This window comes from Mirounga angustirostris, unplaced genomic scaffold (assembly GCF_029215605.1).
Source record: "Mirounga angustirostris isolate CCGP_5_RB_7025 unplaced genomic scaffold, mMirAng1.0.hap1 SCAF_1, whole genome shotgun sequence".
NCBI lineage: Eukaryota > Metazoa > Chordata > Mammalia > Carnivora > Phocidae > Mirounga > Mirounga angustirostris.
In genome coordinates this window covers 58,778,158-58,799,988 of record NW_026991709.1, presented here as the reverse complement: position 1 = coordinate 58,799,988, position 21,831 = coordinate 58,778,158, and the positions used below count along the sequence as shown (strand labels likewise).

The 21,831-nt window shown below is 36.4% G+C and overlaps 1 protein-coding gene across 2 annotated transcripts in view; it reads right to left on the bottom strand.

The window, feature by feature from the left end:
• The window catches only part of ATP6V1A (ATPase H+ transporting V1 subunit A), a 60,678-nt gene that overhangs the window by 16,991 nt on the left and 21,856 nt on the right, over positions 1–21,831 (bottom strand). The window contains exons 2-9 of one of the 2 annotated variants that reach the window (XM_064591415.1): positions 18,676–18,802; positions 14,273–14,367; positions 11,497–11,625; positions 7,660–7,874; positions 7,236–7,373; positions 4,699–4,850; positions 1,049–1,211; positions 431–539 (exon numbers count right to left, since the gene is read on the bottom strand). In XM_064591415.1, the coding sequence (XP_064447485.1) occupies positions 431–539; positions 1,049–1,211; positions 4,699–4,850; positions 7,236–7,373; positions 7,660–7,874; positions 11,497–11,625; positions 14,273–14,357 (991 nt within the window). In that variant the 5' untranslated portion in view covers positions 14,358–14,367; positions 18,676–18,802. The remainder of the gene's footprint in view (positions 1–430; positions 540–1,048; positions 1,212–4,698; positions 4,851–7,235; positions 7,374–7,659; positions 7,875–11,496; positions 11,626–14,272; positions 14,368–18,675; positions 18,803–21,831) is intronic. The other variant, XM_064591373.1, reaches the window with a different exon arrangement.

Below are 21,831 nucleotides of genomic sequence, written 5' to 3'. Positions count from 1 at the left end.
CTAGCCATCAAAATACAATAATTCAAAACTAATGTTTCAAGTTATAGAGCTACAGGTATACTTGGAGTTAGAGCAATGGTAAAACATGTAATGAAAAAAAAACCAGTGTAGAAGATGTGTCATTTTATGGTCATGCTAGCTTTAAACTTAAGAACAGGTGTAAACTTCCTTTTTTTTTTTAAAGATTTATTTATTTATTTTAGAGAGAGAGAGAGAGAGAAACAGAGGGCGAGCAAGTGGGGGAAGGGGCATAGGGAGAGGGAGAAAAATCCCAAGCAGACGCCCCACCAAGCACAGAGCCTAACGCGAGGCTTGATCCTAGGACCCTGAGATTATGACCTGAGCCAAAATCAAGAGCTGGATGCTTAACCAACTGCACTACCCAAGTGCCCCAGATGTAAACTGCTTTTATTCTAATTCATATACTCACCAGTATAAATAGAAGCTTCTCTAGCAGCAACAGGCATATTGGAGGTATTGGCTACCAAGGCTGTCCTCTTCATAATTGATTCCACCTTACCATCAACTTCCATCGTGAGCTAAAGGCAAACAATCTATTTTGATCCTCTCATTTCCAAATAGAACATTTTAGTCCCCCCTTTTACAATTTACCCATACTTAATCCCTCTTATAATCAGTTTTTCCAAAGTGGTATTTCCCATCACTCCAAACTTTTCTTCCTGCCCCACTGTGCTTTTATTTCATAAATGAAATCCATTATTTTATGGAAAAAGGAGTATTAGTTTAGCAACCTAGTAGAGCATATAAAATCGATATAAAGTTCCCATCCATAAATATTTTGTCTATTTTATCTTTCTCCTAATAACTGAAGACCATTAGACCACAAAAAGAAACTTTAAAGTATTTGACTGAAAAATTCAAATTCCTTTCCTTGAATATACAAATTGAATCACAAATATAATTAGAAAATTCCTTAAGAGATCCTTGACAAATGAGAGCATTTCTCCAGATCCAACACTAATTGCCACTGAAAGTTGATTAGTGGTATTTTCTCGAGAATAATATTTGAAGCTTTATACATACAGACCTCTGGGAAGTCCCGGAGGACTTCAGACATCTCATTTCCTCGTTCACCACATCCTACATAGATGATCACATCACTGTTGGAATACTTGGATAGAGACTGTGATATCACTGTCTTTCCACAGCCAAAAGCCCCCGGGATTGCAGTAGTTCCTCCCTGTACACATCTAAGCAAAGAAAACAAAGTGCATTACTTTATTTGCTAATAAATACTAACAAATAAAGTAGGTAAGTGACACAGAAATACAAGTTAAGGAAAGAAAGCACTTTGAAATATTTTCATCCTAAATACAAAGATAGATATACAGATACAGCTACAAAAATTGCTCCCCCAGTTGATACCTGTAACAGTGTACTTTTTTTTATTATCATTACCATTTCTACCATCTTTAACAGCTGGAAAGTGAGAATATATGCTATAAGGTACCTGGGGAAAAGGAATTTGAAAATAAATAAAACAGTACTAATGATTTTTAGAATGCTTATATAGATTAGTTCAGGAAAGCACAATGTAGGAATTAAAGCTAAAAGACAAATTTAAACAACTTTACTAAGTTGTCTTCTGAGGCAAAAAAATAGGACCTAAGAAAATCATATCCTGCCATAAAGGTTAATGAACGAAGACTTTTGTTAAGGTGTCATTGTCAATCCCCTTTTACACACTCAGTAACTATTTATAAAGTACTTCCTAGGCACTGCTTGGAGATACTGGAGAGACACCAGCAAATAAGATAGCCATGTTTCTGTCCGCACAGAGCTCATTCCAGCGGGGTAAAATAAAGAGGCAGCTGGTGATTACAGCGCCATTTAGCAGCTACATTCAAACTTTCCCTACGAAGTGGCACAGGAGAGTGAACTACCCTTAAGGGCAGAGGAAAGTGCATGTCGTGGTGTGTGTCCGTGTGTGTGTGCACATGCTAAGTGTGTATGTAGAGCAGGCAGGTATAGGCAGGAGAAATGAAATGTAATGCTAAGGGAAATTTCTTTGCAATACCGTGTTTTATTATAAAATTCACAGAAACACTATAGCCTTAATAATAACGATAGACTTCTTCAATATAAAACTAATATGCATTAAAGTTTTTTTCTCCTTCAAACTTTTCAGTGACTTTGATAAACTAAGAAGGCATGTCCATTCATTCCATGGCTTTGTTTACCTCTCTCAAATCACTTTTAACTTGGGTGGGGAGGCAGGGCTGGGTGTGACCCAGTTTGGAAGTTCAATGTGAAATTCAATGTGAAAAGTGCTTTCATAGAGAATAGCCAAGGTGCTATGGGAGAACACCGGAAGGGATGCAAAGTCTGACACTGGATTGGAGTGGGCTTAGGAGATCCTTCTGACAGTAGCTAAGACCTGAAAGGAAACAGAAATTAGCCAGACAAAGGGAAATAATGTTCCAAGCAGAGGAAACAGCATACCCAAAGGTCCAGGGGCAAGAGGGAGCACTGCTTGAGGAACCAGAAGTCCTTCAGGATGCCTGGAAGATGGTATATAAGGAGCTTGGGCAGTCAAGTGGCTGAGATGATACTGGAAGGTAAGCAATAACCCGATCACAGATGGTTTTGTAAGGAGTTAAGGAGTATTGTTTTAAGAGCAATGAAGTGCAGTTAGGGGCTTCAAGCAAAACAGTGCAGGACCAGATATATGTTTTAGATGGATCATTTTGTAACATGGACAATCACTTAGAAAGAAGGTAAGACTGAAGAGAAGTCTGATTAAATGTGATTATTGCAGGAATTAGGGTAGGATCCTTAATTAAAGTCATGGAGTAGGGATGAAAGACGTAGATTAAAAAATATCCAGGTAATAGAATAAAAGCACTTGTTCAATAATTAGATGTGGGCAGGTAAGAATGATCCTTGAGAGAAGTCACAGATTTTACATTAGGCATTTACCGGATGGACGACAGTGACATCTGCTCAAAGAGGCAACAAAAAAAAGATGAGCAAGTTTCAAGGAAGAGTGTGGTGATTAAGATGATGATTTGAGCTATGAATATACTGACTCTGAGGCACCTCTAAGGCATTCAAAAGGAGAGGTATGAACAGAAGTGAACATGTGAGTCTGGAACTCACATGAGATCTGGGAGGAAGATACAGATGTGAAAGTCATCATTTTAATATTTAATATTTAAGTCATGAGAGTGAAAAAACTCTAAGAAATATCAAAATTAAGGGAGAAGGGAACTGAAATGGAGAATAAGAACTTGTGGACAGAAGCTAATAGGAAAAACAAAGAAAGAGGGTATTTGAAGGAGGAAGGAGTAGAAAGCAATATCCAAAGTTGTAGCAATTAAGGAAATATTAAGACTTATTGAATTATCAGTATGGGAGTGAATGATGATGTTAGTGAGAGTAGTTTCAACCGGGTGGGCAACAGAGTGAGAGTGGGAAAAGTGGAGATGGCAAGTTTATTTTTTCAAGAGGTCTGGCTATGAAGATGAGGAGACAAGTAGTGGAAGGTAGAAAAGGGAAAGGATGGAGGGTAGAAATTTTTTCATTAGATGGGAGATAAAGGGAAGATAACCTTGAAGCTTATCTAAAGGGAGATAACCTAAAGTGAGGTCCCAGAGGAGACATGAGGTGGGATATACTCCAGAAAGAGGAAAGAAGAAGGAACGGATGGAAGTGTACATTAATTGAAGGAGTTTCAAATGTGATGACCTCTAACTTCTCTGTGAAGGCTCTAGCATGATCATTTGTTGCCAAAGAAGGAAGAATGGAGCTGAGGCCTTGAGGCAGGTGCAGATGTCTGAAACAGCTGCTGAGGAGAGGAGAATGGTAAACAGGGAAATTCAGGACTGTGACCCAGCAGTGAGGTACTAACTTGCACTGATTATTTGATTTTCTCAGCAGCCTGTGTGTAGATCTGGAAGAAGGGTATCCCCTTCTGGACTGATTCACAGTTGGGATTTTGCTGGGTGGGTGTAACAAAAACAAAGGAACAAGAAAATTTAGTATACCGGCAAATATGCAGAAAATTGACAAACTAGTAAGATTAAGCTAGATACTGAAGGATATGGAAACAGGAAGTGCTGACTAATAAGTCACGAGAAATAGTGAGAACAACTCAGAGAGTAAGTTTCAAGGGTCAGTGGGACGTATGTGGGTCAGTGATCAAGGTTGAAGGAGTTACTGTATCATGGCTTCAGTCTTTTCTGTGAATTAAATGATGAAGTCATTTGTTGAAAGTAAAGCAGGGTATGGTGAAGCCTGAGAATTAAAGATGTTTTAAGCAGTCAAAGAAAATGGCAAAGAGCAGACTATAAATTAATAGAGAGTCCTGAGCAGCATGGAGAGCTCCGCTGATTTTAGAAACCACCAACTTACAGTGATACCAATCAACTAAATCCAGGATAACTTAATAAAGATAGTTGTATCTTTGGGCATAGATTTTCTTCTGGAAATTTTATTTTTTCAGAAAGTTTTAGAAAAAAAAACTTCCCTTTTGCAACTGTGAAACAATAAATTTTCAATGATTTGACTCTATAATAAGCATTGGCAATATATGAATGTATTTATCTAGTTCACTATTATTTCTCTAGATAAAATTTATTATAGGATTAGCACATTAAATCTTTATCTATAAAGCAGTGAAACAATAAGCACATATAATCCTCTGAGGAAAAACCACAGGACACAGCTCAAACTTACGGAAAAAGGGCATCAAGGACCCTCTGGCCAGTCAACAAGGGATGATTAGCCGGCAGCTTCTCAGTGACAGGCCGAACTTGACGTACAGGCCATACCTGGACCATGCTAAACTTTTCCTTTATACCTTCAAATTCAAGCTCCAAGACAACATCCTATAAAAATACAGCAGGATGTTAAGTACAGTCAAATTTATGAACATTCCTTCCTCCAAAATCAAAGTAATCCCAGATTCCTCTTGAGGTGGAGAGGTGGTATGTGGAAGTGAAGGAGATTTGTACTTCTTGTTGCAAACCTTTATATAGAATTCTCATTTTTTTTGACCAGGTGTACTTATTACTGTTTCAAGAATTAAAAAATAGGAGTTTTTGAGAAAGAGGTATTTCAAGTAACAAAGGAATAGTTAAATAAATTATATGGATATGCACAGGGACAAGTCTTAAAAGATAAAGAAATGAAATGGGGGAGAAATAAAAACTTTCATAATTTACTTTGTATTCTTTCATTTACTTTATTACAATGCTCTTACACTGATTTAATTAAAATACTTACCTATTATGAACCCTGAAATACTCAATAAAGTTCAATATTAAATATTTACAAAAGCAAAAAGGTAATACTCTAACATTTATGAACACTGGGATGGTTTCAACTATTCACAAACAACCCCAACGTCCACAGACCTATAGAAAGCAGTAACTTTGTTGATACATGAATTTGAATTATCTACCTCAGAGTGTCTCTTCCATGTAGGAGTGTGTGAGTCTCTAAGCTAGTGAGCCAGGCTGGCTGACTGCCCAGAATCCCAATCTTAACTCTTTTGTTCTCTATATTTTGTAGAGAACAGACTTACTCTTGTGAAATGATTAGAAAAGTATTCTTTTATCACACTTTGTTGGGAACAGATTGTTACAATGGTCTTCTTAATAAAGTTATCTTCATACCCACAAAGACTATTATGAGTCTACTGTACTTGATATGATGTGACTATCAATAACATTAAAGGACTAAGTTTTAAGTAGCTCATCCAGAGTTAGAATTCATATAATCCGTCATACAATTTATTATGTAAATATAGACTGACAGTTAAAATCAAAGTAAGTCTATTCTATGCCTAAAGAATCAGGGCTTTAAGTAACGTCGCAAAGAAGGTAGGAAAATGTTATACTACATATTGCTTTCCGTTAAAAAAAAAAAAGCAAACAACTCAATATGTTCTGCTTTTTGTATTCCCAAGCCCAAGTTTAAAAATAAAATCATAAAAAAATCTTAAAAAAATAATTATAGGAATTATTTACAGCAAACAACAGGTGTTGGCAAGGATGTGGAGGAAGGGGAGCCCTCCTGCACTGTTGGTGGGAATGCAAACTGGTGCAGCTACTCTGGAAAATAGTATGGTGGTTCCTCAAAAAGTTAAAAATAGAACTACCCTATGACCCAGCAACACTACTAGGTAATTACCCAAAAGATACAAAAATACTGATTCAAAGGGGTACATGCATGCCGATGTTTATAGCAGCATTATCAACAACAGTCAAATTATGGAAAGAGCCCAAATATCCATCCACTGATGAATGGATAAAGAAGAGGTGGTATTTATCTACAATGGAATATTAGCCATAAAAAAAGAATGAAATCTTGCCATCTGCAACAATGTGGATGAAGCTAGAGAGTACTATGCTAAAAGTGAAATAAGTCAGTCACAGAAAGACAAACACCATAGGATTTCACTTGTATGTGAAATTTAAGAAAAATAGATGAACACAGGGGGGAAAAAAAAAGGGAGGCAACCATAAAACAGACTTTTAACTGTAGAGAACAAACTGAGAGTTACTGGAGGAGAGATGGGTGGGAGATGGGCTAAGTGGATGATGGGTATTAAAGAGGCCACTTGTGATGAGCGCTGGATTTTATATGTAACTGATAAATCACTAAATTCTACACCGGAAACTAATATTGCACTGTATATTAGCTAAGAGGAATTTAAACAAAAACTTGAAAAAAGTGAATAAGGGAATCTAACGTACAACATGATGACTGTAGTTAACAGTTTGTGTTATATACTCGAAAGTTGCTAACAGAGTAGATCTTAAATGTTCTCACCACACAGACACAAAAATTAAGTACATGATGTGTTAACTAACCCTATTGTGGTAATCATTTTATAATAGATAAGCAAATTAAATCATCATGGTAAAAAAAAATTATGGAGTGATTTTTTTTTTTTTTTAAAGATTTTATTTATTTATTTGAGACAGAGAGAATGAGAGAGAGAGAGCACATGAGAGGGGGGAGGGTCAGAGGGAGAAGCAGGCTCCCCGCCAAGCAGGGAGCCCGATGCGGGACTCGATCCAGGGACTCCAGGATCATGACCTGAGCCGAAGGCAGTCGCTTAACCAACTGAGCCACCCAGGCGCCCAAATTATGGAGTGATTTAAAACCTACACATTAAGTATCAATTCTATGACTATATAGGACACTAAAATGGGACAATTATCAGGTACGGCCACACTATGAGATAAAGTTTATACAATACTTACTGAGGTATCATAATTTCCAGGTGGAGCAATGTAAGTTACAGTTCCTCTGTTTCGTGGGGGTAACATGATTTTGTGTTTGATGAGTGAGTTCTCATTGACAATTCCATAAATATCTCCACCTGTGATGTGACTACCAACCTAGAGAACAAATGCATTTGCTGTTTAATGTTCAAATAAGCATCAAGCTGTTTAATGTTTAAATAAATGTCAAGTAGATTCATACTTGCTGCTGCTATTATTTAAATCATTTGCCTCACTCATCAATAAAACCTATTAGTTCTATAATTCTTCTAGTACATTTAAAGAAAAATTTAAACTATGCTTCTGTGGTCTATTTTTATTTGACTAAAGTACAAAATAGTTCACTAAACATCCATTTCACATTCTTTCACCGACTTTAGAAACCTTGGTTATAAAGACATACCCGTAGGTTTTTGCAAGGTGTAAAATCCCATTTGACATCTCTGCTAAGAGCGGACACATTTACTCCTCTGGGAATGTAGATACTTTGAGTCTGACTGCTGATATCTGACAAAGGTCTCTGAATACCATCAAAAATGGCGCCCATGATGCCAGGCCCGAGCTCTACTGAGAGGGGTTTACCAGTGCGGAGTACAGGATCTCCAACAGATACACCAGCTAGAAACAGTAGTTGAGGAAAACTCACTATGAAAGTTTAGAGACACTATAAGAAGGAAACACCACAGCTGAACAGGAAATGCTACTTAAGAAGCTAAAACAGAAATTCTCAAACTTTCTTAGTTTGCAACATCCTCAGTGTTTCAGTAACTGTTTCACAGTGACCTATGACAAAAGATATATTTAATAATTCCATTTATTAAATAGTTCTATCCAACCAACTTAATAAATACATATGTCCTAACAACTGTCACTTTAAGAGAAAAATATAGAGAGAGACTTAAAGAAAAAAACAGTATTTTAATTTCATTTTTAAATAACATCAGTTCCTCAAATGGGATGTAAGTGCCTATTGGGCACTGTAAAATTTTCAAATCTTAGAATCAGACTGAACGCCTGCTCCACATTTATTTTTGTATGATACCTGCTTTTTAGCTTAACAATCACCAAACACTCAGCTTTGCAAAGATATGACATCATTGACAAAAACATAGTGAGGCTGAATAATGAAAGTGTCTATTAACTGAAGCTACTGGTTCACATGATGTCTGACAACATGTCTAATATTCCTGTGTTAACCTCAAAAATTTTAAATATCCTGGCACATCAAATGAGTTTGCAGCAGCTGCCCAGTGTGCCTTCTGCACAGTTTGGGAACCACAGAGCTAAAAGCAGAAGCAATACATTGTTGTTTTCTTTTTTTTTTTACTACTGAGGAATATCAGTCCCCTAGAAAGGATATTAGTACCTGGGCAAAACCTTAAAATCTTAAGAATTAAGAAGTGGTTTTGAAAAGGAAAAGAAGAAAACCTGCACATAAGCACACTGAAACCATGTTGCTCTCACATACTTGTTGACAGGAGTAAAATCAGTACAATTTTTACTGACAGCAACTCAGTAAAATCTATCAAAATTTAAAATGCATAAACCTTGACCCAAGAATCCAACTTCCGTGAATTCACACTATAGTTACACTATAACTCTGTTTATAATATATATAGACTAGACACAACCAAAATTTCTGTCATTAAAGAGATTAATAAATTATGGTATATTCGTATGATGGAATTCTATGTAGCTGTAAAAAAAAAAAAAAGGAGCTTCAATTAATTGCTCTAGAAAGATCTCCAAAACGTATTTTAATTTCCAATATGAAACTTTTCAAACGTAGAGCAAAGTTGAAGGAATTTTACAATGTTAGTTTTACAAAGTTAGATCTTACCATTAACATTTTCCTATACTTTATCGTATACCTATCCATCTTCCATAATACATATATTTTTAAGTAAAAAAAACAAGGTGTAGAACAATGCATATAATATGTGGTCTTTTGGGAAAAAAGGTTAGAAAAATAACATATTTATATTTGTTCATATATGCAATTAACAAACTAGAAGGATATACAATAAAAGGAATTAATAAAAATGGCTGCATGCATGCATGTGTGTTTTGAAAATTGGCCAGATATAGGATGACAATGGTGGAGAGGGTTGTCACTGTATACATGTTCATTTGTTTTTATTTTAAGTCTTCAAACCACATAAAAGATTGAAAGATAAAGCTAACATTAGGAAAAAAGCCCTTAAAAAATCCTTTTAATTAGTCATGATTTCATAGCTATAAAGACTTATAATTTTATTTAAATTTTCAGATGATTTTATTTTGATTTAGCACCCTAGTACTCAGAGAGAGCAGTTACCTGAAAAAATGTATTTTATTATGGCAAAAAGTATTAAGTAAAGCTTAATTAAATAGCCAAAGAACTAATGCTGCCCCTATATTTATAGCAACATTACTTACAATAGCCAAGATATGTAAGTAACCTAAGTGTCCACTGATAGATTAATGGAAAAAGACAATGTAGCATGTGTGTGTGTGTGTGTGTATAGAATATTGTGGCATATGTATATAGAGAGAATATATTGTGTTTTATATATATACACACATTATATTACACAATAAAATATTACTCAGCCACAAAAAAAACAATGAAATCTTGCCATTCGTGACAACATGGGTGGACCTAGAAGGTCTGTGAAATAAGTGAGACAGAGAAATATAGAGAAAAAGAAATACCATATAATTTCACTTACATGTGGGAATCTAGAAAACAAAACAAATGAACAAACAAAAACAGAGACAGATTCATTAAATACAGAGAACAACCCAGTGGTTGCCAGAGGGGAGAAGGTTGGGTGGATGGGCGAAATAGGTGAAGGATATTAAGAGGTACAAACTTCTAGTTATAAAATAAATTAGTCATGGGGATAAAAAGGTACAGCATGGGGAATATAGTCAATAATACTGTAATAACTTTGTAACTCTGTTACAATAACAGAGGGGAACTACACTTACCATGGTGAGCATTTCATAAAGCACGTTATTGTCAAATCCCTATGTTATACACCTGAAACTAATATAATATTGTATGTCAACTCTACTTCAATAAAAATTTTTAAAAAATAAAAATAAATAAGAAGAATTAATGCTGATCTTGAGAATCAATTTAAGTAAAACATATAAGTAAAGTTAAAAAAAAGTGGTTCCTCTTCGCATAGCCTAACACGTTCTCTTTTTCATAGAAAACCGAAAATAAATACTATGTTTAAAAGCCAAAAGTATGATAATCAAACAAGTAGTAAAGATTCCCTAGTGCTAAAGCTATAATGTAACCTGTCATCCAGCATTATTTATTAGGATAAAGAGTAGTGACTGATTTATTTATGAATTTTCTATTTTAAATGGAATTTTAACCATATAAATCGATGTTATTCTGTTTATGCTTTCCTCTACAGTATGTGTCACTCTTAAGAAAAATGGAACTGGAGGGTATTTTGCTGAGCGAAATAAGTCAATCAGAGAAAGACGTATCATATGATCTCACTGATATAAGGAATTCTTAATCTCAGGAAACAAACTGAGGGTTGCTGGAGGGGTGGGGGGTGGGAGGGGTGGGGTGGCTGGGTGATAGACATTGGGGAGGGTATGTGCTATGGTGAGCGCTGTGAATTGTCTAAGACTGTTGAATCACAGACCTGTACCTCTGAAACAAATAATACATTATATGTTAAAAAAAAAAAAAAGAAGAAGAAGATAGCAGGAAGGGAAAAATGAAGGGGGGGAAATCGGAGGGGGAGACGAACCATGAGAGACTATGGACTCTGAGAAACAAACTGAGGGTTCTAGAGGGGAGGGGGGTGGGGGGATGGGTTAGCCTGGTGATGGGTATTAAAGAGGGCACGTACTGCATGGAGCACTGGGTGTTATACGCAAACAATGAATCATGGAACACCACATCAAAAACTAATGATGTAATGTATGGTGATTAACATAATAAAATTAAATTAAAAAAAAAAAAAGAAAAATTGTAATTGGTTTCCCGTGTTTGTGAACTACCAAAATAGTAAGAGCAATGAAAGTTCAGAAGATAATACTAATTTCTTAAAATAAGATCATTAATTCCTAGTATCTTTTCTGAAATTCCTGTGTAAGTCAGGTTTCTTTACAACACCCAACATTTCATACTTTTGATACAATTGGTTGTTGCTGCTTCCACCTCTGCCATAAATCCTTAAATTCTGACTTGTACAAAGTGGCAAGAAATTGAACCAAGAAAGGATACAAGTCTCTTCATACACCTGGATAGTAGCCATGTCACCCTCCAATCGGATAATCTCTCCAACCAGCTCACTGTGGCCCACTCTCACCAGCTCATACATGGCTGCACCTGCCATGTCACAGGCTGTAACCACTGAAAAGAACAAATGAATATTTGGCAACTTAAGATTCTGTGAATAGTTACAGATAATTGAAATATCTGATTAATCCAATAATACATCTCTCTCACATATTAAGAAAAATAAAATACCCGCTAAGAAACATATATACAGTTTCACAAAAATATGCATTTTTAGCATACAATATACAGGTAAACAAAATAAATATGTTAGGCTAAAGCTTATTCATTTCATTTACATAATATGTATGAAAACTTTTTTTCAAAAAATCTGAAGTTCTATATGGCAAACTCTTACCTAGCAGCATTGAGACACATTTTGATCAACACAAGTTGCTATAAAACATGGAATGATGGATTTGGGAACAATAAAAAATTTTTTAAACTAAAATTGGCACAAGAGCTTTAGCTAGTAGCATGGGAGAATGCCACAGAATTATCAATTTGCTGTGCTGTCACCGTTCCTTTGAGAAATAATATTTAAAATAACATCTTTATTTTCATTTCTAACACTTCATATTAGTGGTTCTTAAAACTCTTCTGGGACAAGGACCCCTTTGATAAACTAATGACAGCTCTTCCTAGAAAAACTCACATATGCATCTAAAAATTTTTTTTCAGGGGCACCTGGCTCAGTTGGCAGAGCATGCAACTCCTGATCTTGGGGTTGTGAGTTTGAGCCCCATGCTGGGTGTAGAGATTACCTAAAACATAAATCTTTAAAAAATAATAATACTTTTTTTTTCACAGACCTTTCATCCTTTCATAAGGATGTTTATAATCAGTCATCACCACTGGGTGAAGTCCTGATTAAGAATCCTTATTTCTTATAAATACTGAACCAGAATTTCTACTTACTTTTAGATCATGTTGTCTAGTAAGTAAAAGTTATTTTTCTGGGAGGCAGGGAAAGTCGTACATTTTCAGATATGTGTAGGAACAACTGTATTTTTAATATTTAGCCTTCTGATACAATTAATTAGAACTATGTATTAGGTAATATTCAAGTAGAAACCATTAAAGTATTAATATTTCATTAACTTGGGTTAGAACAATGAAGATTTGTTAATTTCATAAATATTTACCTCTATATCTACTATGTAAGAATAATTCAGATGAACTGAAATGAAAGAAACAACTAAAATTTTATTTTATTATTTTTTAAGTGGGGGGAAGGGAGAGGAAGAGAGAGAATCTTTTTTTTTTAAGATTTTATTTATTTACTTGACAGAGAGCACAAGCAGGGAGAGTGGCAAGCAGAGGGAGAGGGAGAAGCAGGCTCTTCGCAGAGCAAGGGAAGCCTGATGTGGGACTCGATCCCAGGACCCCGGGATCATGACCTGAGTCGAAGGCAGTCGCTTAAGCAACTGAGCCACCCAGGCACCCGGAAGAGAGAGAATCTAAAGCAGGCTCCCCACCCGGCATGGAGCCTGACTCCGGGCTCAATCTCACAACCCTGAGATCATGACCCGAGCCGAAATCAAGAGTTCGACACTCAAGTGACTAAGCCACTCAGGTGCCCCTAAAATTTTAAATCATATTTCATAAGCCCCAAAGTATGCCATTTCTCTATCATTTTATTAAGTACTTAAGAATAATAAATAGGTTCCAGGAGCAGTTAACTACAAGTTTCAGAAAAATATTTTTACCTAAACTCTTTTGATGGTGTTCTTTTTTGTCTTTTCCCTAAAAATTCTTGAGTGTTGCCCGACTTTCCTAAAGACCCCTCTGATCATCAAGGGGAAAACTGTTTCTCAGAATGGCAAGAGGTTGAAAACAGTGAAATGTATTTTTGCCAATGAGTTCATGTTCAAACACCAAGTTCTAAGCTATAGAAGCTTCATAGGGAGAAATAAACACTGTGATTGACTGACTTCATTTGCATAAACACCGAAAAAAGGTGATCACCTCTACTGTGATTAAAACAAAAAAGCCTATAGCATGAGGTTTATAAAAAGATAAGGAAAAATATTCATGGCATGAAGGATTATAAATCAATGAGCAGGTTTTCCTATGGAAAACTGTGAATCATATTTTGCAGTTGGAATAAAATGAATACTAGAATGAGATTTATCATTTAAAATGCAATACCCCAAGTTTTGGCAGAATAAACAAAGTTTTTAAACTGCTTTCCATTGCTCTCACGTCATAAAACTTCTTTCCCACAGATAGCTAGTTATGCAATATCTGAAATTAACGTTCAGAGAAATTTAAATATACAAAGAGCCAAGGATGATATTGTTGAGAAACGCTCCGAAAAAAATTATTTCAGTTCAAATGACATAAACATATATTTACTGAATGCCCATTATCTGTAAGGTATTACATACTAAAAACTAAAAACTTTATATAGCCTTTTTACCTCAGATTTAACAAAAGAAATCAAGACCTATCTAAAACTCTGAACACCAATTATACATTTACATAATAAATAGGATGTCACAAATTAGTGCCCAATAATTATCAAATTAAGATAATGAATGCCAGAGAAGCTCTTATGATGAAGGTATTACCACATTCTTATAGCAACTATGAAATCTTTTAGGGACAAATAGAACTTATTCAGGTAAACAGAAACCTGTGTATTTTACCCAAAAAATCTTGAAAAGACATTAATTGAAGTTAGGAATCTTTACTATAGAGATTATTACATATTACTTACCAGGTCCTGAGACCCCATGCACATAACCAAACGTGCTTTCTTTATCTTCATCAAGTATTTTGGGTAGCTTGGAGAAATCCATCATGTTAATTTACCTATGGTTTAAAAAAAAAAAGTTATAATTACAAACCTGAAAGCAAAAGAACTGACATAAGTAGTCAACTCTCATCATCGGTCTATTCTTGAGCTATTACCACTTTTTCAGCGTAAAATATAAAATTCTTAAAATTTGGTTAAAGTACCTCATTCCTGGATGGTCTACAGTTATTAAAATTCAAAATTACATATTCCTATGCAAAGTATTCCAGAGAATATACCAAGGAGCATAATAAACAACATGAAGTCTTTCCAATGGCTTATCCAGCCCTATGACATCTTGTCCCCCTGCCACTACCACTCTAAGCTCCTCTCCAGCTAATCATTCTGGATACACATACTGAACTCTTTGCCATTTCTCAAAAACATATACATTCTGCCCCAGGATCTTTGTACTTGTTCCACTGCCTGGAGTATTCTTCTCCCAGATAGCCACTCCTATCCCTCTTTCAGGTCTAAATGTTGCCTTCTCTGAGGCGCTTCTCTGGCCATCTACTTAAAATTGCAACATACCTCTCTCCTTCCCTGCTTCACTCTTCACCATCTGACAAATTATATCTTACAATAAAAAATTTTTTTAATGTATTATCTATCTTTATAATTTTTCTGACAGGTATCTTACAATATCTTACCCACCTTTATAACTTTTCTGACAAATTATATCTTACAATAAAAAAATTTTTAATGTATTATCTATCTATAATTTTTTTGGAAGCAATTTTCCTTTTTCTCCTTTTTTTTTTAAAGCAGAACACAGAGCAGTTTAAAAAATTCAGTTCAACTTATTTATGGGTGTGCAATCTCAAAAAAACCCTAAAGAATGAACTATTCAAGTCCAAACAGAAAACTGGTTGCAGATGTCAAAGTAGAAAGTTTATTTCTGATTGCTGATCTAACTTAATAATTATTGGCAATTTAATAAGGGAGATAAAATACATGTGCATATAAAAAGCTAATAATGTCCCCAAACAACCATAAAGTAAGGGTAACAGATCAATATGTAACTGAGTACCAAATAATACACACTTATTTACTAAAAGTACAAAGATTAGAATGCTTAGGGAAGACTTCTTGAAGGTCAGGTAGAATTAGCATAAACTACGAAAAGGAGGACAGCAAAGGCATTCCAGGTGGGGGAAATAACAAGAACAAAAGAATGGAAATAAAATTTGCAGGAACAGTTAACAGACCAGTCTGACCAGAATAAAAGGTTATATTAAGGTAACAGTGAAAAATAAGGATGCAAAGGTAGACAGACTAATGTGTAGGTCTTGAAATGAATACCAAGTGGACTTTAGCCTATAAACAATAGGAAACAACCAAGGTGGAACTGTTATGAGAAGGATGATGTTTAATTCAACTAACAGATTAAAGTAGGGGAGGGAATGCAGGCAAGATGAGAAGTTGAAAAGCTCTGGAAACACTTATGGCTTGAGTGTCAATGGAATTCAATTTATTAAATGTTTATTGAGCTCCTACCTCAAAAGGCACTGTGTTGAACTTAGGGAACTTAGGGACTAAGGACTGTGAATAAAAGGAGCTTTCACTGGCTTTAAACAAATGTACTATAAAGCAAAATGACTTTAGTGTTCAAAATCACAACACACTGGGCATGAGTAGTATAGTGGTGGAGCACAGCTGCCTTCCAAAATGACAACACACTGGGAGCAGAGGAGAAATTGATTCAGATGTGGGACAAGTGCAAACCAATATGGATGAGGTAAGGGGAACAGGTAAGTGGAAAGTAAGTTTTGAGGCTGACTAAGTTGAGTCCAGACAGAAAGAATACAGAAAGAAAAAGGAAAAACAAACCTTGAGATCTGGGGATTAATTCAAGCAGGGCTGAGTATTGTTTTTGTCTTTCTGGAGCCACTGAAGGATCACTACGGAAACATATACTCCATGGGGCACAATTTGTAATCCATTAACCAAGATACAAAAGAATTGGGGAGGAGAGTGTAGCAATGAAGTCATTAACAGTGGAGTTCTGGCTTGATACACTCTGTGGCTTCAGAAGGGGAATGGTGGATAAGGCTAACAAGGAAGAACTGAGTGATTAAAGAAACAAGTATGAGTGAAAACAAAGATGAAAACCACATGGAGATACAGGAGACTTGCAAGTGAGAAGCATATGATCAAAGGGTCAAGAAAAGTACCAAGAACTTAAACATGGCATCGGTGATAGGTAGAGACTATCAAGGCTGGTAATTTATTGATAAAGGGTAGGGTATACTTATATCCACTGGAAACAATGGAACTGAATTAGAAAGAAAAAAATAAACCAGATACCACAGTCACAAGTGTCACAATAAAAGAGACAAAGATTGTTGTGTTCTCAATAGGAAAATTAAACTGGAATAAGGGCAGTTGAGGGAGGAAGTAAAGAAAAGGGGAAATTGGTTTACTAGGATTTTCCAGCTTCCTTAAGATGCAGAAAAAGGGACTGTTAAGTAAGCAGCTATGGAACTGCAAAAGACTGGAATATAAAAAGAACAAATTTTTCTAGAAACCACTTAGATAACAAAAAAAAAAACAAAGTTTTTTTTTTTTTAAAGATTTTATTTATTTTTTTTAGAGAGTGAGCGAGAGAGAAACAGCATGAGAGGGGAGAGGGTCAGAGGGAGAAGCAGGCTCCCCGCTGAGCCGGGAGCCCGATGTGGGACTCGATCCCAGGACCCTGGGATCATGACCTGAGCCGAAGGCAGACGCTTAACCATCTGAGCCACCCAGGCGCCCGAAAAAAACAAAGCTTAATGACAAACATTTCTTTGGGAAATGGGCTGGGCAAAGCCTTCAAAGAAATAGTGAACAAACAAATGAGGTCAAATTTTAATCTTCAGAAAAAGAAATTTTCAAAGTCAGAAGACAACGTGATAATCACAGTCTAACTTCTTCCTCAAATACGGATATTTCCTACATAGCATGCATGATACATGGTCACCTGACGATTAAAGTGGAAATAGCATGAAATTTTGAGTCAGCAGACTTTAGACACCCTGGCTCTACCAGTGACATGCTGCAGGAGGATCTGGACAAATCAGAATCTCTTCGTATCTTCATTTGCAAAGTAATAATGCTAATACCTACCCCACAGTTGTGACTGAATTACAAATTTGTTGAATGTTCCCTGTGAAATGTAAAATGCTTACAAGAATTTCATCAGTAATACCACTATTTAAGCAGGGCTTCAATGTTGAAAAAGCCATTTTGTTTTTAAAAAATCTCCCCTTAGTGTCTTATATCCCACATAAATCTACTTCTCCATTGCTTCTACCCTCTGGCCCTATTTCTTCCAACCACTGTAGCCACACAGAGGATGTCCCTCTCCCAAGGAAATTCTCTGTAGTGCCTTTAACTCTCAAAAATTTTTTTCAGCTCTTTCTCTCTCGAGGCTACTCTTTTCTGGAAGGATTTCAAAATATCACTGTTTGTTTTATTTATTTATTTTTAAAGATTCTGTTTATCTGAGAGAGAGAGAGAGAGCACATGAGTGGGTGAGCGGGGTGGGGGGGGAGTGGGGAGCAGTGGGAGAGGGACAAGCAGACTCTGTGCTGAGCGTGGAGCCTGATCCCACGACCCAACCCGGAGGATCATGACATGAGCCAAAATCAAGAGTCAGATGCTCAACCAACCGAGCCACCCAGGTGCTCCTCAATGTTTCTTTTAAAGGGGAGCAAATAAAATAAAAAATAATATTCTAAATGTTATGCAAGTAAGAACTGAAGTGTACCATTTCATCTGTCCTGGCTGCTTCTTTTAATTAAAACAGAGACCAAGACTTTTGAGTCAGAAAGATTGAGTTTGAATTTATAAATTACATCCTCAGGCAAATCAAATTCTTTCAAACTTCTGAAGCTCAGTTTCATCTGTAAAATCTAATGGAGTTGTTTCATGGCGCCTAAAAGTAAGCCTAACAGAAAAGTAATGGTGATGACTACTAACTGTATTCTGTTAATACAAGCTAATCTTGCCTAATTTCCAAAAAGCACCTAGTATATTCCTACCTTCCTGTTACTTGAACCAAATCTAGGCACTTGGCTCGTTTTTTTCTTAGCTATTAAGTGTGTATTACCGTAACTTTATTTTTTAAAACTAAATAGATTTTAAGCATCGAAGATGTGCCAGGTGCTATGTGTTACAGGTTGAAAATATAAAATATAATGGAGTAATAAGACACCATCTCTCCCCCAAGGAACTTCTGGCCTGGTGGGATATAAAGGCAAACAGGTAGTTACAATAAGTGACACATGTGCTCTCATAGGAGCTGTCAGGCTGATTTGGAAGAGCATAAAGCAAAGGCATCAAACCTGGACTTGGCAGGACAGGAATGACTTAGAACAGGGTAAGCAGAGTCTTGAAGGATAAACAAGGAGACATGATTCAGTAGAGCTTCTTCATAGATGATTCAAATCTTCCAGGGTTCATGAAGGTATTCTGGAGAGAGTTCATGAGGCAATACAGGTATCTGTTCTGATTTTTTAAAATAAGTATTTATATACATTCCCTTTAAAACAACAGTGAGAACCTCCAAATGTATGAGCAATGATGAGTGGAAATCAAAGGGGTTATTCATGATTCAGCTGCCTTGCGGGTTTATCACTCAGCTGAGTAATTCTAGCCACCATGGAAACTAATGATTCTATAGTTTAACTGTATTATTTTTAGGCACATATTATTTAATTTATGCCAAAGACAGCAGACAATAGAAACAGTGACATCAAACTAATAAGAGAATTAAGAGCCTAAATAATAATTCTATAAATTTAGAGATGCTTTCACCAGATCCACAAACCTGCATTCATCTGTTTAATATTCTTTTATAGCAAATCAAGATGATTCTACTTTTTAAAAAGTCAATGTTAAGAGGAGAAATATATGATAATGATTATGTGTAACTTAGCTTTTTCTACTCCATTATGTTACATGCAGAGAAGTGGTTGCAAATACATCCCCAAAACAGCTTCTTTCAGGACAAAGTAAGAAAATTATGAAAACATGAGTTTTCAAAATGTAAAATGCAGGCATTCCCAGGAGTTTTGTCCATTTTGATGTTTTAACACAGTTAAATTTTAATCTCGGCTCCAGCAACTCAAACCTTTCCGCTTGCTGTGCACCTGCCTGGAAAGTGTTTCCTCACTCCCAGAAATAGTCCCCCTGCTCCCATTGTCATCCTCAATGCTCTTACCCTGCTTTTCTTCATAGCAACTATCTGAAAGAATATAATTTTTCTTTTTAATTCACTTTTTTATTATCTGTGTCACTACCTACAATGCAAGTTTCATGAGGGCAAAGAAAACAGTGCCTGGGCAAAGAAAATAAGCACTCAGTGAATAGTTACTTAATAACTTCATACCCACTAATACCACTTCCATTTTACAAATGGGAAACCCAAGCAATGGAGATTTAAGTAACTTTGCCCAAGATCCCAAAATTGGCAAGCTTTACAGGTGGGATTTGAACCTCAGCAGTCTGACTCCAATGCCCATGCTCCCTAAGCCCTGCACTCTCTGCCTCAATTAACTAGGCTGATTTCTCTCGTTTGCATCTAAACAAACCTATATGGTAGGAAGGACAATAGTCTCTCCCTCCAGGCAACAGTGTTATCAAATTAGACAGGGAGATGCAGCATCCAGATTCTCCTTCAAGAAGGGACAGGGAGTATTGTCAGCGGACAGCCAGCAGCTGTCACTCCTTCAGGGTTGGCCTCAGATGCAGAGAGCTGCCTGGCCAACATTCACATCCTTCGCCGGCCACCTGCACCTGGTGACCAAGCAAAGCGGAGGTATAAAGACCCAGCCATGTCAACCAGATGTGGGATACTCTCACAAGTAATACTCACTCCAGATCTCCCCACAGGGTCAGCTAAGGCTTTTCCAGGCTTGAACTGGATTTCAACTTCTCTGCCCAATTAGGCGTCTGCCCCCTTTCTTTCACATGTGTTGATCCCTAACCAACATCTTATACAATAGACTCTTTTTTGGCATCTGATTCCAGAGAACCCAAAATGCTCAAATAATGAAGAAAGTGAATAATTACTCCCTGGATAACTAAAATTTAGACTCTAACTTGAACCACAACGATCTTTGGCCTGTTTTCTTAGTTATCTTGTAACTAGTTATTCTGCAAAGGAGGAAAGAAATACAAAAGTGGCTTTAGAAAGTAGGGCACTTAGGACAATGCTTGGGCTAAGTCAAGCAACCGACATAGACACCAGGTCTCCATACAACCAAAGCCTTAGTTTCTTCCAGAACTTGCTTTTTGTCCCTCAACATAAAACTTAGAACCCATCATCAGTAGTTATAGGAACAGAAGTCCCAATTAAGAGTTTATTTAACTTCTAAAGTACTTTTTCTGATAGAGTTGGAAAATAGTTTTCCAGGTCCGGAAGTTTTTGGCTCCAGCTTCTTAACACTTAAACACTTTGAGAAACTTCCATGGACTGCTCCAAGGTAATAAGCTTTTTGAACATTAAATTTTCAATTCCCACAGCACTGAGATAAGGGTTCCCATTGTACTTCTAAAGCTTTTTCACCAAAGCACCCCAGTAGGAGAAAAACAAGTAAACAGTGAATAAATACCCCTCTATCTCCTCCCAATCTTGACAGAGAACAGGATATTATAGCTTTCTACTGTAAGCAGGGAAAGTTTTTTTTTTTAGAGAGAGAGAATGCACGCGCTTTCTCTCTCTCTCTCTCTCTGAGTGAGCAGGGGGCGGGGGAGGCATGCAGAGAGAAGGAGAGAGAGAATCTTAAGCAGGCTCCATGTTCAGCACTGAGCCTGAAGCAGAGCTCCATCTCAAGACCCTGAGATCATGACCAAAGCCGAATCAAGAGTTGGATACTTAACCAACTGAGACACCCAGGCACCCCCAGAAAAATGTCTTTGCATGTTCTTGTACATTCTCTTAATCCAAGCAAGTTTTGCACTCTATTAATATACAATATCTGTTTTAAAAGATAAATATGAAATTGCTTCCTTTCCACAAATAAAATAAAAATTATTAGACTTATATTGACTTAATCACCGAATAGGGCTAAGCATTTGGCAGTTTGATAAGCACAGTCGTACAACATACTACTACTTTGTATCCATTAGTCACCCTTCATTGTTATCTATGAAAATAGTGGAAATAAAATACTCCACACTAAACTCTTCTGTTTCATTATTTAATGCTTATGCCTCTATGTGAAAAAGCATAGGCTTTTAAAGATGTATAAGACAGGGCACTTGGGTGGCTCAGTCGTTAAAGCGTCTGCCTTCAGCTCAGGTCATGATCCCAGGGTTCTGGGATGGAGCCCTGCATCGGGCTCCCTGCTCTGCGGGAAGCCTGCTTCTCCCTCTCCCACTCCCCCTGCTTGTGTTCTCTCTTTCACTGTGTCTCTCTCTGTCAAATAAATAAATGAAATCTTAAAAAAAAAAAAAAAAAAGATGTATAAGACAACATCCCGAAACATTTTAACTTG